The sequence below is a fragment of the Neodothiora populina genome (assembly GCF_041146345.1).
Source record: "Neodothiora populina strain CPC 39397 chromosome Unknown canker_contig_17, whole genome shotgun sequence".
In the NCBI taxonomy this organism is placed as follows: Eukaryota; Fungi; Ascomycota; class Dothideomycetes; order Dothideales; family Dothioraceae; genus Neodothiora; species Neodothiora populina.
Genome location: NW_027191406.1, coordinates 324,071 through 344,081, shown reverse-complemented (window position 1 = coordinate 344,081; position 20,011 = coordinate 324,071). Strand labels below are relative to the sequence as shown.

General features: G+C 51.6%; 8 protein-coding genes across 12 annotated transcripts; 3 read left to right on the top strand and 5 right to left on the bottom strand.

The window, feature by feature from the left end:
* Positions 1–734: 734 nt before the first annotated feature.
* AAFC00_004037 (uncharacterized protein) lies at positions 735–4,641 on the bottom strand (the record flags this gene model as incomplete). The annotated part of the gene is made up of 3 exons (XM_069348431.1): positions 735–906; positions 960–1,931; positions 1,988–4,641. 3 exons carry the CDS (start codon positions 4,639–4,641, stop codon positions 735–737), a joined length of 3,798 nt encoding a protein of 1,265 aa, XP_069202164.1.
* Positions 4,642–6,150: 1,509 nt separating this feature from the next.
* On the top strand, positions 6,151–6,631 carry AAFC00_004036 (uncharacterized protein; the record flags this gene model as incomplete). Its single annotated transcript, XM_069343609.1, has 2 exons — positions 6,151–6,321; positions 6,416–6,631. The coding sequence occupies 2 exons, from the start codon at positions 6,151–6,153 to the stop codon at positions 6,629–6,631; spliced, it is 387 nt and encodes a 128-aa protein (XP_069202163.1).
* A 254-nt stretch (positions 6,632–6,885) lies between these two features.
* AAFC00_004035 (mitochondrial 54S ribosomal protein mL46) lies at positions 6,886–8,071 on the bottom strand (the record flags this gene model as incomplete). Its single annotated transcript, XM_069343608.1, has 3 exons — positions 6,886–7,188; positions 7,245–7,966; positions 8,026–8,071. The coding sequence occupies 3 exons, from the start codon at positions 8,069–8,071 to the stop codon at positions 6,886–6,888; spliced, it is 1,071 nt and encodes a 356-aa protein (XP_069202162.1).
* Positions 8,072–10,280: 2,209 nt separating this feature from the next.
* AAFC00_004034 (uncharacterized protein) lies at positions 10,281–12,364 on the top strand (the record flags this gene model as incomplete). 2 transcript variants are annotated; one of them, XM_069343606.1, is made up of 2 exons in its annotated part: positions 10,281–10,796; positions 10,853–12,364. In XM_069343606.1, the coding sequence occupies 2 exons, from the start codon at positions 10,281–10,283 to the stop codon at positions 12,362–12,364; spliced, it is 2,028 nt and encodes a 675-aa protein (XP_069202160.1). The 2 variants fall into 2 exon arrangements, with proteins under 2 accessions (XP_069202160.1, XP_069202161.1); XM_069343607.1 differs by having other exon boundaries at positions 10,290–10,796.
* Positions 12,365–12,885: 521 nt separating this feature from the next.
* AAFC00_004033 (uncharacterized protein) lies at positions 12,886–13,699 on the bottom strand (the record flags this gene model as incomplete). Its single annotated transcript, XM_069343605.1, has 3 exons — positions 12,886–13,178; positions 13,396–13,507; positions 13,676–13,699. 3 exons carry the CDS (start codon positions 13,697–13,699, stop codon positions 12,886–12,888), a joined length of 429 nt encoding a protein of 142 aa, XP_069202159.1.
* Positions 13,700–14,688: 989 nt separating this feature from the next.
* Positions 14,689–16,299, top strand: AAFC00_004032 (uncharacterized protein; the record flags this gene model as incomplete). Its single annotated transcript, XM_069343604.1, has 3 exons — positions 14,689–15,232; positions 15,288–15,756; positions 15,819–16,299. The coding sequence occupies 3 exons, from the start codon at positions 14,689–14,691 to the stop codon at positions 16,297–16,299; spliced, it is 1,494 nt and encodes a 497-aa protein (XP_069202158.1).
* Positions 16,300–16,873: 574 nt separating this feature from the next.
* AAFC00_004031 (uncharacterized protein) lies at positions 16,874–17,557 on the bottom strand (the record flags this gene model as incomplete). Its single annotated transcript, XM_069343603.1, has 1 exon — positions 16,874–17,557. The coding sequence occupies one exon, from the start codon at positions 17,555–17,557 to the stop codon at positions 16,874–16,876; it is 684 nt and encodes a 227-aa protein (XP_069202157.1).
* A 482-nt stretch (positions 17,558–18,039) lies between these two features.
* Positions 18,040–19,887, bottom strand: AAFC00_004030 (uncharacterized protein; the record flags this gene model as incomplete). 4 transcript variants are annotated; one of them, XM_069348134.1, is made up of 2 exons in its annotated part: positions 18,040–18,496; positions 18,554–19,887. In XM_069348134.1, the coding sequence occupies 2 exons, from the start codon at positions 19,885–19,887 to the stop codon at positions 18,040–18,042; spliced, it is 1,791 nt and encodes a 596-aa protein (XP_069202153.1). The 4 variants fall into 4 exon arrangements, with proteins under 4 accessions (XP_069202153.1, XP_069202154.1, XP_069202155.1 ...); XM_069348430.1 differs by having other exon boundaries at positions 18,554–19,440; XM_069343602.1 differs by having other exon boundaries at positions 18,554–19,398.
* Between the last annotated feature and the right edge of the window lie 124 nt (positions 19,888–20,011).

The following is a 20,011-nucleotide window of genomic DNA, read 5'->3' as shown; positions in this document are numbered from 1 at the left end:
CTCGTCTCATATGTCGAATAACATGTACAATGAGGGCAAACCTTCCCGCTGCTGATAACGGTGTAGGAACGAAATGATAGGGTTGAGGTAGGGAGAGGGCAATGCTTTTATATGTCAAAGCCTTGCGTCAAGCAAGGACACATCAAATGAAATGGGAAAGTGCGCGCTGAGGGCTTTCTTCCGTTGAGTCGTAACATTAGCTGTAGAGGCACAAGGAAAGAGTGGCTTAGGACCGTAGGGTGCTTATGCTTGGATGCTGAGCCCGTGAATAATAATTTGATCGTTGACTGCAACCGTAACAATACGCAAGGATCGGTCCAGATATTATGAGCACTCCGAGTAAATGACTGAAAGTGAAGATTACCGAGAAAAGTAAAGCCAGGCAGCTTGTAACATCAAGACGTCCATCTAACATCCGCTGCTGCAATCGATGATAGTCATCATGGTCCAGGATCCAAAAATCTGCTTATTTTCGAGAGAGAAGTGCTGCTCTGAGATTGTGGTGTCATGATTGACGCTTGCGTTGCGAAGGCAAGTACGTGAACCCCAGTGCAAGGTCGAAACGCCTCATATAAGGTGAGATAGATATAGGAAGTCGGCACTCCGGGCTCATTCAAGATCCAGTCTTTCTATTCAAAGGTCTTGCTAATCCGCTAGGCGCTGCTTGATGCGGCTACAATACATGTTTTTCTTTTCGTGTCATATACAAAAAATAGTTGCATTCAATCCTCTTTCTACTTCCTGCTACTTGCCATCTCTCCGTATCTACCTCTCTCTCTCGTCGTATCATAAGCTTGCAGCACTCTTGCTTGAGACTCATCTGTTTGTGAGAAAGCATACCCGCGTTGCTTACGCATACGCTGTACTTGGCGCACTTTTCTGATGGCCTTTTGGAATTGCTCCATCCTGATCTCGTATTAGCAGATGCACGTACAGGCATTAATAGAATTGATACGTACCGTGGTCTGTAGTCCTGGATATTGTACTTCTGGATCTCTTGGACATGGTGGTATGCTTGTGGATAGTACATCCTTTTGGCATACTTCCATGCAAAATCTCTCAGAAGACAAAGGACTGGAAGCACGGTGATCATGAGCCAAAACACTGGACTACCGAGAAGTCTCGGCAGTACGCCATGATACTCCATACTGAAGCCAAGCTTGGGGGCTACAGTAGCGTAGATGGGGAGGAAGATGAACCAAATCGCCAAACTTCCGGGAATAGCTAGAACACTGTACTTGGTCCAGATGTTGGTGATGAGCGCTGCCTTTCCCAAGGTGGTGATCAGGCCAGCAGTATATAGACCTGTACCCCAAACCCAGTGGCCCGCCACCTTACCATCACCTTGTCGCAGGTCCCATAGCCAGATGAGCTCTGCGACAAAGTAAAGAATGAGAGAATGGTAGAAACCGTTCGCAACCCACGCAAAGAAAGAGTGCATCTTGAAGAAGACACCTTTTTGACTGAGTTGGTAAAGTTGAGGATAGCGATCCAGTAAACGCGCCGAGACATATTGATCAAAGATTCCAAGTACGAAGGGGGGCAAGACCGTGAACAGGACGTTGTAGAAACTCATCGTCCATGATTCGAAGATGACTTCTCCAGAAAACTGATTCTGGAAAGAGTACCAGAATTGCGTCATGAATAGAGCGGTGTTCTTGTAATAGAAATACAGGATCATTTTCGAAACTCGTTGATACGACCAGGATCCATGCACCAATAGCAGCTTGCGGAGGAAACGGAATTGGGCAATGGCGACATCGGCGGAACGAGCGGCTTGCAATCCTTCAACACCAGATATACCGATGCCGATGTGGGCGGCTTGGATCATGGAAACGTCGTTCGCTCCGTCGCCAATGGCCAACAAGATGGCTTTAAGATGACGCTTGACAAGCTTCACAACGAGGGCTTTCTGCAGTGGAGACACACGACTGATATGTTGTAAGCAGATGTTGAAGAAGAAGAGGAAACAATAAGAGATACTCACCAGCATATGACTGCTTTGCACATTACTGCCAGATCCAGAAACATCTTCTCGAGATCCTTTTCAAGAGCGTACGTCAAGGACTTGCCATCAATGACAAGAGCGAGGGCCTCCATGGCCATGCCACCAGCATTTTGACTCTGGATAGCGCTGAGCTTCTTCTGTAGATTGTCTCTTGTCGCTTCGGCACTTTCTTCGTTCACAATCAAAAGACTCATGTCCTCACTGATCAGTTTACAACTCATACCGATGTTGATGGCGGTCTCCTGTCTGTCTCCAGTCAACACCCATACCTTGATTCCGGCGGATTGCAGAGTGTGAATGGTATCTGGGACGCCGTCCTGAAGCTTATCCTCAATTGCGGTGGCTCCCAAAAGTGTAAAGTCGTGTTCGATCAACTCCGCGGCCTTGTCAAGTTCGTCTGCTCGATTGCCGCCGACAGTCGTCGCAGCGTCGTTGAAGACTCTTTGCCATTCCTTGAACTCCTGCTCGGGGACTTCACGCATAGCAAGACACAAGGTACGTAGACCCTCGGCAGCATACTCCTCCAGATGCTGAAGGGTAGCTTCCACGGTCGCGTTGTTGCCGCTGAGACGTTCTAGAATGACCGTGTCCGCTCCCTTGCAATAGCACCTAATCTTTCCATCGGGACATCTGAAAATTGTGGACATTCTCTTCCTGGTGGAATTGAACTCGCACACTGCTAACAATTCGTACTCTGCCTCCTGATCTCCCATCATGATCATGACAGAGCGAGGCTTTCTTGCGATGAATTTGTAGCCCAGGGTGACAGCGCCTTCGACAAGGGCTCCCTCATCGGGAGAAGCTGCCTGATACTTGATCTTGCCTGGCTTGCTAGCGTTGGTCTCGGGTATAACAGTATGACACGTCGAAAGTAGGGTCAAGAAGTGGTGAATCTGCGGAGCAGTAGCATGACTGCGTCGATTCTGTTCCAGTTTGACAAAATCGAAGATACCCATTTCGCTGTCGTATCCGGTTGCTCTTCGCTCTTCAGGCACGTCGTCGGCATACTGTATCCCTCCGATAGAGCATTGTTTGAACTCCATCATGTTACACGTTAGAGTGCCAGTCTTGTCGGAGAATATGTACTCGACTTGGCCAAGTTCTTCCACCAGTGACGAGGTTCTACAATTTGCGGCTGTGTCTGTTTTGTCATAGTAAATGTCGAGATCTGAGCTGATGAGTATGGCTTGCCAATATTTGATAATCTCCAGGGTGACGAAAAGAGAGATGGGCACCAAATTCGAATACAGCACCCAGTTGGTGAAGAAGTCGCTGAAGAATTGTTTGGCGCCATTCACGTTGCCATAGTCCAAGTACCAGAGTTTTCTAGCCGAAGTGGCACGGACGACCAGATCGCCTATTGAGCCGATAACACTCAGGACCACCAAGATACCTCCGAGCATGAGGATCTGCACATTGACGAGTCGTTCCACAGCGGTCTTCTTGATGGGAGTGGCTGTGGCGTTGCGCATAAGTTTCGTCTCGTGGCCAGTGAACACGACGATTCCGTGGATCCATGGGGTATTGCGGAGAGTCGCACCACGCAGAAGGAGTTGTTCCGGATTGAGCGGGAGCTCCTTCTCACCCCCACCAGTCTGCATGGTCAAGGTTGCCTCATACGTGTACAGACTGCTGTTAGGTTGCTCAGAGCGGATCCTACCATTCAGTCTGCTCAAGTCTGCCGGACTGACAATATTGGCCGTCTCAGGGATTGCTTGCTTGATTTTGAGATTTGTCTCGCCATCAAGGTTGGCAGTTTCGATATAACACAAACCTTCAGGCTCCGAACTAGCCAGGAGAACAAGATCGGCGGGGAAGGACTCCTCCGACTCGACACGCACGACATCTCCGACTGCTATGTCTATCCATTTGGCATCTTGAAAGGTAGAGCCTTTGAGGATACGACCCTTTGAGGTGTTGAGCTGCCTGTCTTGAGATTTTCTTCGAGAGTCCTCGATCAATTCTTTTGCGGCAGAGACGAGGAGCACGATACCAAGGGGTACAATGGTGGTGTAACGACTGGTGGGCGAAACGTTGGGGATCTGCTGGAGAATGGCAGTGAACAAGAAGAACAAATTCGCATATTTCGAGAATTGCTCGAACAAGAACTTTGGCAGGAAGGTAGCAAAGTTGTACTTTGCGGTGGAGACGTGGTTGTCCGCCCACTTGTTAGCAGCATTGGCTGGAGGGTTGTTGAGATGAATGATGCGCGGACCGGCTGCGGCGGGATCAGCTGAGTTCCTGCCGAAACCAAATTTGAATTGTGCGCCGGGGGTGCTCTTCTTAGGCGCAGGTCGCTCAGGAAGGGTGTCGACACCACCACTTGCGATGACGGTTGATCGTGCGCCCGCCTCGGTCAAGGGAAGGTCCATCTCCGAGTAGCCTGGAGCCATACCGAGCATGTTCTTTGCACGTCCCATGAATCCTCCTCCTAAGCTCAGGATACTGTTGCGATTGTGACCATGTCCTCTCAATCTCCCATCGCTCAACCCGGGCAAGTGCTCATCATCGATGCCACTGGCTGCATAATAGCCATTCGCGTCCTGGTCGTCTTCGAGATCATCCAAATCCGAGTATCGTTGGTAGTTGTTCAGGTCGTTGGTCTGCGAATAAGAGCGTGAGTGAGCGGGCATGGAAATGCCAGCGGCAGGAGCGCCTGGCCCGCCGGGTAGGGACTGATTCGAAGCAGCACCCAGGAAGTGATCGTAGGTAGCTGTGGCAGGAGCGCCCGTGGCATGGTTCGCGGATTCATTGTGATCAAAGAGGAGCGTGTCATCATCAAGGTGGGACCGTTGGCCGGAATTATAAATAGGTTGATCGTCCAAATCTAACAACAAGTCATTGTTGCTTGAAACGGGGGTTGACCGTGAGGTCTCCCGGCCATGTCAGCAACGGGTGGTTAATTGTTGCGATCCAGCTCTCGAGGCGAAGGCAGATGCACCAGAAAGGGCGACGCGATACGGCAGAACAGCCAGGCTGTGGTCCAGGTAAGGCACCGGACAGTATGATTTCAAACTCAGATTGATCGATTCGAGAGGGCTCCTGAGTAATGAAATGCGGCAGGTATGCAACCTCGAAGCTGTACGAGGATGACTGCGCTTGCAGTGTGTTGTTACAACACTTACTGCGCTCCTAATCGTATTGCAAGGGCTGCTTGTCAAGCAGTGTTAGCGAGATGACCGTATAATGGTAGATGAGTTGTCGCGCTGGGTTGGACACGTCCAATATTTTGGGTGGGCAGCCGGAATTTGTTATGGAAGGGAATCGGGGAATTAGCGCAGGATAGAGAGCACACACGTAGCAGTAGCATGGGATGACAAGCCGCTTGGAAGCACTGCCTGCCCGGTGCGATGTATTCGCGAAACAGATTCGCGTCGAACTGGCAGCAGGATAGAAACGAGCGAGGATACAAAGTGATAATCTTCCCTTTGAGTTCTCTTATCGAACTACAGTAAGTTAGGGGAACAACGATGCGGTAGCAACATGTTACTTTGTGATATTCTACAATGCTTTGCTATATGGCATGCAGCCTAAGGTAGCCATGGAGTACGCGCGCGACAGGGTCAACTTCCTATGTCCTCTTGGCACCGGACGGTCGTTTCAAGATGGCCGACATGGCCAACAAGGAGATGGTGACCCCGTCCGAACCGTGTCGGATTGCTTTACCTCCGTGCGACGACTGTGCAGTATTATTATTTCTCCCTACGAACCCTTGCACGGTCCTCTGGTTTTGTTCTAGGACTTCAGCTGCTTGCGCGCCATCGTGTGGAGAAGCTTAAAATGATGCCTGGCTTCGTGCCTTCAGCACTGTGGAAATGTGATGCAATGACATTTGGCACCTTCCAGGTTGACTTACACAGCTGGGTTATTGTAGGTAGTTGTATTACCGATAAGGCAGGCACGACTTGCGTTCGTAACCTTTCGGTGCTTCATTACGACTGATTGTTGTTGCAATCTGTCAATACCAATGTCCAACACAGAGGGTTCGGGATCATACTCTGGATTGACAAAGTCGATGCTCCGGGATTACTCAACTTAGTCCACGCTGCACGAGTGTAAGCTCCACATACTATACAAACCGTGCCCCAAGTCCCCAACTCGGACACAAGTCGTAGCGCTACCATAATCCAATCATCGGAAGAATGGTTTGCGCAAAATGCCAGAAGCTGGTCAAGACGACCACGCTCGCCACTCCCGGCGTGAAGAAAAGGGCGGATTCATACTACGCAGCCAGTTCGAGCAGCAACACGACAAAGAGCACAGGCGGCGGCGCGAAAGCAGGAGCGACCTTGGGCACCAATGGTGTGAGCAAAGTACGTCTGAACTACACTGCCAATCCGTCGCCTTTGCCTCTATATCGGCGCATGGGCATCCTACTGAAACACATTGACTGACTGTCACCCGCAGAGTAAATTGCTAAGCAAGAGTGCCAAAAACCCCTACGCCGCATACGCCAGCAATTGCGATGGTTGTCACACCAAGACCGAAGCCGGGCGGAAGTACTGCCAGCGCTGCGCTTACCAGAAGAACGCATGCCCCATGTGTGGTAAGAGCATGGCTGCCAAGTCGTCAGGTGGCAGCAAACCCCCTGTCGTCGACGGCCAGAAGCGCACTTTGAAGTGAGGAAGAAGATAGCAGGAGGCGAGGAGACGCAGCGAGAAGCACACAAGCACAACAACGAAAATGACGAATGCAAATAATTGATACCCAATGCCTACTCTGAAATGTCGAGGTTGGCGCGTAATAGATAATGTTACTTTACACTCTGAATATCCTCCGTTGTCTCCCACAAGCGCTATTGTACAAGATAGATCCTCACTGACCGCAGGCGCGTGAATATGCCCATCTGCCCCGTCTTCTGCTTTTCTTTTTGCTCTTCACCTCTCCGCCAACATGTTCCTGATGGAGCTCCAGTATCTGGGCGAGACGGTCTCCTCGATCTCGGGCTTGGTCAACCACTTGTACTCGGTGTCACCGAATTGGTTGTCTGACAGGCTCGCCTGGCCCGCCATGATGCGCGCCTTCATGAAGAAGACCTTTTGACCCAGCTCTTCCACCTTGGCGGCCGCGTTCGTGATGGTCTTGGGGTAGTTGAAGGAGTAGAGGCCGATGGGTGCATTGCCGACGACCCAGGTGTTCATGTTGATCCCACCTGCCTGCACGATAACTCGCTCGGCTGCCTGTATGCTTTGTCAATATCTGCTGTCTTAAGGACTGGTAATCTTTGGGTACTGACCTGGTGAAGACCCTCCTTGCCCTGAACCAAGTCTTCCGGGAACCTCCATCTGCCGTCCTTGTTCTTGACCATCAGGTACAGACTCATGTCGAGCTTTCTGTTCAGGCTGGTCTGGTCGTTTTTCTCATCCGCTTCCGTGAGCCTGGGCAGCGGTCGTTGCACGGCGATGTCTTGCGAAGTGTCCCTCTTCTGTCCCTCACCCTCCTTGACGTCTCCTCCTTCAGCATCCCTGATGAGAGCCTCGATCTGCTCCTCAGGCTCGCTCGTCCGGTCGCCCACAAGCAGCTCGTCGTTCCATCCATGCTCTCCGTAAGCATTGTAGACACCAATATCACGGGCGGGTGTCAGTCGTTGCTTCTGTTTTCGCTTCCAGTCGCGGTCCGCGGGTGTGCCTTTCTTGTAGTAGAAATATCTTGTGAATGGGAGGGCCAGGCGCTCGTTCAATCGTCGCTGGTAGAGAAAAAAGGCCTTCTCGAAGGGGTGTAGAGCGCGGGTCAGGACCGGCGGACGAGAAAGAACGACGGAGGCTCGTAGTTGATACGCTTGTTGCGCCACCGGGCCCTGTGATGATTCGACAGTGGTGCTAGTTGAGGAAGTGCTCTCCAAAGTCGATGCTGCTGTCGCTGCACTGGCAGCTGTCCGTAGCTGAGAAGCGGCCAGTGACATGGAAGGAGAAAGTTGTGCTAGGCATGATTTGCAGACCGAATCTGGCGTGGGCCAGCCTGTGATTTCCACCAGATTAGACAAGATCCGACAGCCAGACGTTCACTTTCAGACATACTCGATCCCACGGCTAGCCGTCTCGCAGTTCTTTGTCCAGAGTTCATGCTCGCACAGTGGTATATGTCGCAATCAACTCGTCAAGTATGGCTTGCGGGCGTTTCTGGCAACTTTTCGACAATGGATGTAGGACGCCAAGACGCAGGGCTTAGGGCCTTTTCTGCTTCTTTCAGCAAACTAAGGTACCGGCCCGGTTTGGCTCCGAGCGAAGAAATGCGTTTTGCAGCGTTTAAAGCTGCCCGTCTCTTCTCTCTCTTCTCTTCTTCAATCTCACGGCGCTCACCTTATCTTCAATTGCTCCATTGCTCTACAGCAAATTGACCATTTACGAGTGCCCAGACCGAAGCAGCAGTCTTTTCGCTAGCGGTACCCTCGATTTCCCAAGGAGATACTGTTAGATAGATACTGCCGACATACTTTTGGGTCTCACTGCACCTTTGAATTCCTTGATTGGAACTATATCTGGCAGCGACAAGTGCTCACCGGATATGCTCAAAGTGTGATTAGCTACAGAGAGTTTGCCAAGCCAGCTTAGCTGTATTGTGTTCTCGTGGCATCTTTTGCGACCAATTGGCTGGTGTAAGCTCCGCCTGAAAGGATCCGCCTTGACCATCCGAGAAGAAAATCATCTACTCCTGCTGGTGACTTTCCAAACTCTGATGTGCATACCATCTCCCCACGGCCACCATAAGAAAGACGCCAAGGGCAACAGGCGTTTTTGTGGTTCTGGCACGCCATTAATTATTTGAAGCCAGGAATGGAATCTTTCCATATAGTGTCGTGCAATACTCGGATCTGTCCGTTAGCCTTTCTCGCAGAGCAACAGCGCGTGGTCGAATTGACAATATGGCTCCCTCTGTCTAAGCATTCCATCCCCACTCACCGGCGGGCAGGTTTCTAAGCCCCAGTCTTTATTGAGAGGAAGGCGATCCAACATGGCAGGGTAAGCGGTGCAATGAAATGTGTAACAGCCTGATGATCAATCGACGAGCGGTAACATATATACCATTGTCCATCAAGTAAAGTGTACCCACGTGTGAAACACAGGGGGATTGGATGCGCTCTGCCATGAGGATCGACTCACATGCCATGTGTTCAATGTACGTCCCAAGTTTCCATGTCGTGTACACACTGTCGTCACGGACGACGGCGTTAGTCGAAAGACTGGGGCATAGATACGCTTCGCTTCTCGTTCTAAGCCACTCATAGACGCAAGCCCAAGAGTTGGATATAGACACGATACGACAGGGCTATTTATAACTTGCAGTGCGCAAGCAGCATCAGCTGAGTGCTATGACAACCAGATCTCCCGCATAGTATATTGGTGTCTCAGATTAACGCCGACTTGTACTGTATGTACTTGTATAGTCGAGCAGTATAGCGAATAGGAAAAAAAAAGAAAACTGTAGGAAAAGAAAGCATGAATCGCGTTATTAGTGCCGAAATAGGACATGTTCGTTTAAACGAAGCCGTCCAAACAGCAGTACGGTATAGTCTATCTCCAGGAGGGCTACCACGGGTCTCCTTCGGTACTCCGGTATGCAAAGGGTGCAGTAAGATTTATGTCGCCATCAGTAGCATACATCTTCGCTATACCAATGGATAGAAGAGATGCAGGTACGAGTTTCACTGGCTCGGAAATGCCGGCGCAGCGGGAGAGGTGGAAGGCTTCAAGGAACTGTTGACAGCGGCTGTACCTCGAGGCACCGTTGAAAGTACCAGGCCTGGACACTTTGAGCCTTCTGTGCTTCCTGGTTGGGCCACATTGTGCCAAGAGCACTACATCATCTCCCGTGTCATCTTGGATGCGCCGCTGTCGCTTGAGTAATGCATCCCGTCTGCACCTGCTGTACCCTAAGCCGGAGGGTATCTCGACCTTACGGCGCCAGATCGTTCGACGACCTTTACTTCTACTTTGGTGTCTTTCATTTTTGTTTTCTTGTCCTTCTATATTGCCATAAGATTCTTAATTACACTTGACTCCGTTCTCACTTGTCGCAATTGATGGCGAGTCTAGACAACTTCAATTACTAGTATTCTCTTTCCAGGTCCGGATCACTGATAGCGGCAAACCTTCACTTTCCAGCCCGCAATTGGCAGTCACGACCATAACTTCCAGCCACCACCAAACATCGCCCATTCTGGGGCTCTCGTGAACTCGTTGGCGACATATCGTCCGTCAAAGAAGCACTAACTCCTACTGCTACCACTACAACTCCTCCACGCCCCTCTTCAGTAAGCGATCCAAGGTAGAACATGGCCAACATGGCCAATACCTTGATCAAGGCCAAATCGGCATCGCACCTGCCCAAAGTGGCCTTGTTAGGGACGCCGCCTCGCGGAAGGATGCACTTAGACAGCGGCGACCTCAACACCTTACCAGATCCTCGTACACCAAGCCCGTCGCCCCGACCACCGCCATCAGACTCACAGCACCCCGATCTGAGTAACGAGGTCGCGCTGCTGAGCACTAAACTGATCAATGCGATCAATCACCAAACCAGCCTTGATGATATGTTGCAGCAGACACGGCACGAGCTCGAAACCACCAAACGCAGACTGGTCGAAGCTGAGGCAAAGTGCGAACGCTATTTGAGAATGATCACCACGGGGATACTGATCAAGAAAGCCGACTCGGACAAGACGATAAAGGAGATGCGCGAAGAGCTTTCCGAGACGCTCAAGCAAAAGGACACGGCCGAAAAGGGTAGGAAGGAAATGGAGGTCGAGCTCGAGACTCTCACGAGTGCCTTGTTCGAAGAGGCCAATACTGTACATCAACTCCGTCTTCTGCTTTCCTGGCGCCTTACTAACATTCCAAACAACAGATGGTCGCTGCTGCAAGAAAAGAAAGCGAGGCCACAGAACGCAAGAACGCCCAGCTCAGGTCACAACTCAACGATACCGAACTTCTCCTGGCTTCGCAACAAGAACAGCTGGCTGATCTTAAGAACGTCATGGAGAGAATGAGCTCCGACCAAGACGATCCTGATACTGTGCCTCGCTCTTCGACCGCACCGTCTACTCCTGGCCCCGAAACGGCAGGCAAGATGAGCCATCTGTTCGACAATTTCCCGCTCTCTCCTAATGCTCCTGCCTTCAACGACTATTCTCCCGACCAGCCCCTTCGATTTTCACATCTCATCACTCCAGTCATGCGCATCGATGTGCAGGCTTACAACGATTTTGCCGAATTTCTGAAGACCTCTCGAGCAGCAGTGCCGGCGCATTCCCGTGACTCCTCAGGTGTCGGATTCGCCAACGGCAATGCTTCAAACTCTTCTGCCCCTCTGGCTTCTTCGTCTCCGAATGTACCTGGCTCCTTTAGTTCTGGAGTAGCAGCTTCGCCGCGAGACACTGGCTTTATAAGTAATCTGCCACCATTGAAAGACAACAAATTCTACAAGCGTTGCCTCGTCGAGGACGTTGAGCCGGCACTGCGACTGGACCTTGCTCCTGGACTGTCATGGCTAGCACGGCGCACGGTGATAGGTGCTATAACTGCGGGTACGCTGGTCGTGGAGCCCTTCATCCCACAGTCACGTTTCTACAATGCTGTATACGCATGCTCGCTCTGCGGCGAGTCGCGTCGCACCGAGGCTCATGCCCGACGACATCGCTTTCGCACGAGCGAAGACGACAGTGCACAGCGATATCCCTTGTGTGAATATTGTCTGGGCCGTGTCCGTGCAACTTGCGATTTCATGAGTTTCTTGAGGATGGTCCGTGATGGTCTCTGGCGAGCCAAGACCAACGAGGACCTCACTGGTGCTTGGGAGGAAAGTGTGAGACTGCGCGAAAAGATGTTCTGGGCACGTCTCGGTGGAGGAGTGGTTCCTGCCACACCTGCAAGAAACGATAGCCCTATCGTCCCCCAGCGTCGCGGTCAGGGAATGCTGCTCCGAAGGACCAGCACCAGCTCTGACTCTTCGCCCACCGCACGAACCTCGAAAGACCACTCAACCATTGGCGGCGCCGAAGGCACGAGAAAGCCACCGAGCGATCTGCGCATCCAAACAAATTCGGACTCGCATGTGCTGCATGAGAGCGTTTTCGACAGCGACGAGGCGGACTTTTCCGAAGCGCGATCCGCGATCCAGGAAACCCACGAAGCGCCTACTACCCCGACAGCTGCAGCAAGCGAGACTTACGCGGATCTCGATGGGCCTGTTACTCCAAAGTCTCAAACGAGTCAGGCTGGATCAGCAACGTTACCAGCGCCTGCGAATGACACAGAACAAGACGGCGAAGCTACTTCAACCGCCGACCACACCGAATCATCACCCCCTGAGCCTGAGCATATCAGCCCAGTCTCTACGATCCCTGGGGCTTTTGACTGATTGGAAACATTCCCACTTCACTTCTCGCACTGTCAGCAAGGACGACAACCTTGCGATTTTACCACTTTACCACTACTAATAATATGTTCGGAGGCATAAAAAGATCACGTCTGTAACGAAGGGAAATGCAAAATTGCGCCGTCGGCGGCGCATGATTCTGTTTTTGGCTTGTACTGCATGGGAAGTCTGGGCTGTCTTTGCCTCGGATAGACCCTTTTTTGGCGGAGTTTTCGAGGCTTTGTAGAATACCCCCCATTTCGCCAATATCGACTTCTCTTCGGGTTGCGCTCGTTGGTCTGCAATGTTTTAGTGTGTCTGTGACTTGAGCGATTCGCGCTCTTCTTCCAAACACGGAGTTCTGCCGGAAGCTGTAAATGCGACTACTCTCCATGCGTATCTGTGCCCTGTAGTCTCACAAAGAGCCACGCCCATTCATTCCGAGGAACGCCGAGTCCTGAATGCACCTTCATAACCATGGCCATCATTTCCACGCACCAGCAAAAAGGGCTTCAGTCAAACAATCATATATCCTCATTCAACAAATCATCCAAATCATCATCATCCCAGCCCCCCTTTCGTCTCTGCACCTTGACCGTCTCCTGCTCCTTCTGCTGATCCGACACGGCGCCCAGGATATCTTTCAGCTGTTCTTCGTTGACTTTCTGACGCAGCTGCCCGCTGCGCGCAAGCATGATCAGCCGGTTCTCGACGTCTTCGGCGCGAGAGGCTTTCACGAGGCGGATACGCCCCAGGCGGTCTGCCGCGGCGGGTTCGAGGATTTGGGAGAGCATTGAGGCGCGCGCTTCCGACGCTGCTGTTGGGGTTCAGAGAAAGGTCAGAAAGAAATTGCTTGTTGAGTCGCTGTGGCCTTTTGCAGTGGGGTGTGGTGCAGCTGTTTCGCAGCTCATCCTTCTCGGGCTCTGCCTATGTAGCGGCGGGATCCTCTCTTCATCCTGCATGGCGACAGATCTTGTCGCGGGAACCAGGTCCAGGGGCAGGGAGGGAGGGTTCAAGAGATTGGAGATATGTACCCTGTTGTTTCTGCTCGTCTGATGGTCCTTCACCGCCACCACCACCACCACCACCTCCGCTCTTGCTGCCTCCTTGCTGTTGGCGCAGTTGCGCCATGCGCGCGCGGCGGATCTGGGTTTAGTGCATTTCGTGTGAGTTTTGAGATGTACTTTGTTCTTTTTTTCTCGTTCGTGGTATAGCGCTGGAGGGAGGGACTACATGATGGAGTGGTGGGGTTGGAAGGGTTTGAGATATATGGTAATCGGATTATTTTTCTTTGTGTACAGTGTTCTCACTTACCTCTTCAAGATCGGCGTCAGCCATGATTTATAAAAGACAAAAGGGGGCGATATGAGTGTTTGTTATCAAATGGTATTTGTTGATCAGAAAGAGGGGCTGAGGGTTTTTTTGGGGATAAGGTATCTGCCGGGCCCTTTTTGCCTTCGTAGCTTACGATTAATTATGCGACTGCCCAAAAGTGACACAGTCACTGTAGAGATTCGAGATGGAGGGAAAGCCGCAGCTGAGCTGCACCCCCGCGTTTTTGTCTCCCTCTTGAGGCTGTATGCACCTCATGCTTGGGCGTGGCCTTACAGTAACAATTGGCAAGGGTATCTCTCCGTACCGTATCTTGCATTGCCTTACCTTGCCTTACCTCAGTCGTCACTTGCCCCACCTGCTTCCTTGCTTGGCTATTTCTCGTTTGTCTGTATCCCTGAGTCCAAGTCTACACTGCCCTGCCCCGTTGCCGTTGCGGGTTGGGTGCGAAGAAAGCTTGGCCAAAGGTGCTAGATATATTGCCTAATCGGGCAACGCTTTCCCGTGCCTCTCTCTATCATGCTCTGGCGGGCGACATGTGCCCGCCCCGCAAGTGGTCTTGGTTGACTTGCCCCATGTAACCGCTTTCCGTCACGACCTACTAGAGGCCTACCCAAGTCTGACTGGCTCGAGATAGGCATCACGATCCTCAGTCCCATTCGCTATCCGAATACAGGTAAGGTAACTCAATCTTGTCACCTGAGGATGATTGCATATCTCTCTTCTACCGTGCCCTGTGCCGCAATGTGTGTCTCTGTCTTGTCGACATCGCTTGCCATTGCTTGCTTTATATATATGCTACTACCGGCCGTCTGTCCAAGGTTTGTTCCTCTATCTTGATCTAGTTATCTATCTCGGTCTGCGAAGGGATAAGTTCTGTTGAGAAACCCACCTTGGAGCAAGCTCCGATAGCCATTGACGTCTAATTACTTCCTCTTTGTCCTTCCACTTACTGTTTCCCTGTTCATATTCCCCACCAGCAAAAGAGACCCATCATGACGAGTCCGTATGTTGTGCTCGTCGGCCTCGCGCTGGCAATTGGTGCTTTTTCGTACTTCGCCATCAATGAAAAGCAAATCGATCAGATCCTATGCAGATTCCAGCTGCGAAGATCAAGAGCCAGAGAATCGTTGACGCCGCCGCGCTCGTTATCACCGGCCAAGCAGGGATTACCAGAGAACGAGCCTCCGGAGGGCAAGGAATACCTGTACACTTTCCCCCCGAGTAGGCGTCCAGCCCTGGCCGACATCAGCGACAAGACCTTCTCCGTTGATGGCAAGTCTGGAGAGGAACTGAGCAAGCTTCCCGTCGATATCTCCAAGATCATGTCCGACAAGACCGACAACTTCGCCCCTTCCAACGATGATAAATTCACTCCCACTGGCTTCACCGGTGCCGAGGTCAAGGCTCTTGGTAACTTCCCTGATTACGCCGCCCTGAGCGGAGTTCCTCTTCCTGAGGCATATCCCGAGTTCGACATCAACACTGCCAAGGCGAGACCTTTTAGACCGCTCCGATGGGCCTACCATCAGACTATGTGTAAGTTTTCCCGATTGTTGCTGAGAGTGATCCCAATCTGACCTTACAATCGCAGCCTTCAAGAAGATGGAGAAGGATTGGTGGCTCGAACTTGAGAACAACTATGCCCGCCGTGTCAAGCAAAGACAGGACCTCTACGCCAAGTACGGCAAGATGGTGCTCCAAGCGCTCCCTGGTACTGAGATCGCCTGCAAAGAGTTGATGGAGATGGCTCTTCAGTTCCTCTGCGCGAGATACCCGCAATACTTCCGAATCGACAAGGAGAAACTGATCTTCCACAATGGCATCCTGAAGACCGAGACCGACCTCAACAGCATGCCACCGCTGAACGTACTGTTGAACAACGTACCCGAGGACTTCGCCATGGTGTTCAGAGACCCCGAGACAGGCTTCTACACTTTCCGCGCCGGCACGGTTTGCAGTTCGCTCGGATGGAATGTCGACACCAAGATCGGCATGGATCTCAAGCAGATCCACAAGCCGATTCCCGACTACAAGGAGAAGATGGAGTTTTCAATGGACAGGTATGTTGGATCCCTGCCAGATTTTGAGGAGATCGAACAATCCCACTGACAGCAAGCCGCAGATATTTCTCCAAGAAACCGTGTGAAAAGCCCATCCAACGTGGTTCCTGGGGTCTCGAGATCGACGAGCCGCTGTTCATGCCTCCCGGTGACCCTCACGAGAAGCTCCGCGAGCAGCAAGACCCTACCCACGACGTCTCCCGCGCCAACCTCCGTGTTGACTGGCAGACGCTGCGTCGTCTCCCTCTGTCGGGCGCCGTCGTCTTCAACTTCAAGGCTTTGTTCACTCCAGTCACCGAATTCCGCGACGAGCCCCATATCCCGACGTTGATGCTCAAGCTTCTCCGTGAAGGCAAGAAGAGTCTGATGGACTACAAGGGCACGTGGCACACGGAGCACGTCGTCATCCCCGCCATGGAGGAGTACGAGAAGGAGCAGATCGAAAAAGGCCTCGTGGACAAGAACTGGCAGCCGCACTCGCTGGACGAGTACCCCTACTATGCTGGCTGGGAAGAGAAGTGGCATAGGCAGCAGGGCTTCTGAGAGGAGACGAGGATACAGGGAGGGGGAAGACGAAAAACGTTAGATATGATTGATGATTGAAATCCTTTTTTCGAGCATTTTGTTTGGCGCAAGTCAGCCTTGTTCCAACCCAACTTCTTCGCCGCTGACTTTCCCTAAAAATCAATCGCTGCTGTTACGGTGAAGTGTTTGTCAGTAACATTTTCGGTGTGCTGTAGCATCGCGGCACTTGCAACCGAGAAACGAGACACAAGGCGACATGAGCAAGATTGACATGGTGAAGTTGGATCAAAGCCCGTCTGTATACGAAACTAGTACAATGACTCTAGATCTATTGCAAACTCAAGGGACAGAACGCCGTCTGTGTTTGAGGTCCCGCCGAAACACGCACCATGAGAAATATATGTTACGTACTCTTTATGTGATTATAGTTACAGTACTGTATGTACCCCACACCTGCTGTGCGCGGCTTCCCCCCTACCCTTCTCAGCCCCTCCATAGAAACAGGCAGGTAGGGATTTATACGCACAGAAACCCATCTACCCCACCACACCTGCGCAAATGCAGAACAACGAACGCAATCTAAACATGCCCTCTACATCTTCGACGCCTTGGCCAAAAAATTCGGCGGCGCAGGCCCATCGATCATGAGCTCCAAGCCGGGATCGCCCTTCTCGTGCGCGCGCACATAAGCCTCTCTCTTCGTGCAGCGACCCAACCACGCCAGCACATTCTTATACTCTGACAGATCCAGCGAGTAAAGCGAGCGCATGGTCGTCAGCGTGAAGACGGTCATGATATCCGCGGCGGAGAAGTCCTGGCCCGCGAGCCAGGTGTTGTGCGGCTTTTCCAGGTGGTCGTCGAGGTATTTCAGCTGCTGCGCCATTTTGTGATGCATCGTCTTCGCCGTCGGGTTGTCTGCTCCCACGCCTGCGAGTTGCAGCACCATGAGCCGCCCGATCATGGGCTGTAGGGATCCCTGGCTGAAGTGGAAGAAGAACAGGTAGTCGGCGTAGTTGGCGTGGTTGGGCGGCAGTGCGAGGCGGCCGTTGCCGTGCTTGTACATGATCCATTCTGCGCATGCCGCTGTCTCGGATAGTGTTAGGTCGCCGTCTTGGATTATGGGCGCTGTGCCGAGCGCGTGCAGGTCTTTGATTGATTGCGGTGAGAAGATTGGGTCGCGCTTGTGGATCTTCAGGTCGTAGGGGATGTTGAGTTCTTCGCAGAGCCAGACTAGGCGCTCGGACTGCGAGACTTGGAGGTGGTGGACGGTGAGCATTGTGGATGTGAGTGATCTTATGTGTATAATGTGAGTTGTAAAAGTCCTAGATTAGTGTCGAGGTCGATTGTTGATATTTATATTCGCCTATATGAACCAAAGTCTCGTAGATGCACATGTCAAAGTAGGTGGAAAAGCGTCTATCAAGTCGTACGACCTCGGACTTTATTCCACGGAGGTCACGACACCCGCAATATAAAGACTCATGGGTCAAAGGCAGTCCGGCCGGACTGACTGTGAAACTCGTCGTCAAATTATCCCAATACTTCCCCCCCACTGACGCTGACGTGGGACCATGACGATTGTCGCCCACTCGGCTTCGTCGCAGATGATCGTCGGTGGGAGGGCGAGCCGAGGCTCAGGACTTCTTTGCACAAATGTTGCTCTCCTACGGATACGGATGGGTAGCCATCCGTGGTAATTACTGTACAGTCCATAATATCGTCAATGACCATTGCGAAATATAGTCTATGTAATCATCGTTATCGCTTCTCTGACATGCCATGTTCAACCGTCAGCTGGACATCATTATCGTGTGAGATGCCAATCGCATCGATCGCATTCTCCTCGTCCATCGGCACTCGAGTCTCATCAGTGTAGGCAGTGCTATGCACATGCTCTAACCTGGCCTTCTCCATCATCTTCTCATCCTCCGTGCCCTCGGGCGTTCCATCGCGGCAGGCCCAACTATCGACATATCGAAGAGTCTCGCGATTCCAGATCTTGTTCAGCACGAACAGTCGTACAGGAACCAGCAAGATAATAATGACCGGAAATGCCGGTCCGGCCACCGTCAGTGTGACTATAAACACGCCAGCTGTGAGAACGATTTGCGTCAGGGTATAGGCGTGTATAGGCCAGTAAGACGCTACCGTCTTTGGGAGCTTAGGTAACTCCGACGGTGGTGTGAGCATGTGGAATGTGCGATACAGTATAGGACTGGAATATAGTTAGTAATGTGACACTCTTTTCATCGCGGGCCGGGGTATCTCAAACTTTACTGAAAGGCTTTGCTCTCCCATGAACATGAACAACCCAGCCAATACGCTGGTGGGTGTCAAGCCCAAGACATGCATGAATGGAGGGCTCACGAAGACCAGAATCGCCCCTGCCTGTAGGAACGTACTCCAACGCTGCTCATATACTCTGCGCACCACTTTTTGCTCGACTCTTTCTGTATCATCTCCGGTGATAACCATCCGCTCCTCTGATTCGTCGTGTAACAAGCTTTCCGAATGTAACGGTGCCTGCGGTAGGAGTCCGTTGGCTGGAGGTATACCCAATATACCACACAAGGCAGTGGTTGCTCCTAAGAGGACGATATCCCAAGCAAAGCCACCCGGCTTCCGCGTACCATATCGATCAATGGTGCAGATAATGCTGCTGACTTCATGATCAAAGAAAAACAAAATAGTAATAATGGCCCCTGGTATAATTGCTGCGAAGATCCAGCCAACGGGCAGCTCCCAGAACCGCACGAAGAAGATAGATCTATCCGGGCTGGTTGGCCTGAAAGTTGTGCTAACATTTAGCGTGTCTTTGTCCAGATGCGCAAGTTCACCTGCGTAAGGGATGCCGATGAAAAATATAATACTGATCGCAGCGGCATACTCGCGCAGTCCCATACGAATATAACGATGGAACAGCGGTTTCCAACTGTCCGCGGTACTCAGAAACAGTGCCAGGAGGAAAGTCCCACACGCGCCGATGATCGCATAGAGGAAGGAGGCAAAATCAACCGAAGCATGCGCTCGCTCCAGTTCCTGCACTGCTTTGTGAAAGTAGATGATACTGTTCAGCAAAGAGAATATCTCCGCAGTAAATTCAGTGACATAACACATGGTCCAGTCGTGCGCATTAAATATGGCCAGGATCCAGTGCATCCAACAAGAATGAATCAGACTCCATGCCATGAATGGCAAAAAAGGTATGTTGAAAGATTCTATACATAGCGAATATATGTTTTCGGCGAGGACAGAGAACGGCCCAGTAACACCCAGTATAGTCAAAGGTTGGATGGAAAAGAGGCTGAAGATGACGCCGCATAGTCCAGTAGAGAAAACGACCTCAATGGTACCCCATTGCTGGCCAGTGAGAACATATAGGTCAGAGGCGAATGTTATCCCTGGAAGAAGATTGGTGAAAAAGACGTAAACCGCACTGGCGAAGATGAGTTGGTTGAACGTCGACCAGTCGCTGATATATCGATGTCTGATGTTTCGTATATCCTGCTTGAGTAATCGAAATGGTTCAAGTCGGGCATTCGAACGAAACGGCGCAATGATCCGAGACCATCGCTCACGTTTCGTTATCGCCTTCACCGCCGTCATGGAGGATATAATGATATGATGCGGGATACAAGAGGTTTAGATGCTTCTTGTTGCTCTTATGGATTACGCCTTCGCTCCCAGAACGCAACCTCTTGGGTCTCGAGCAATACCATCATGGCGGTCC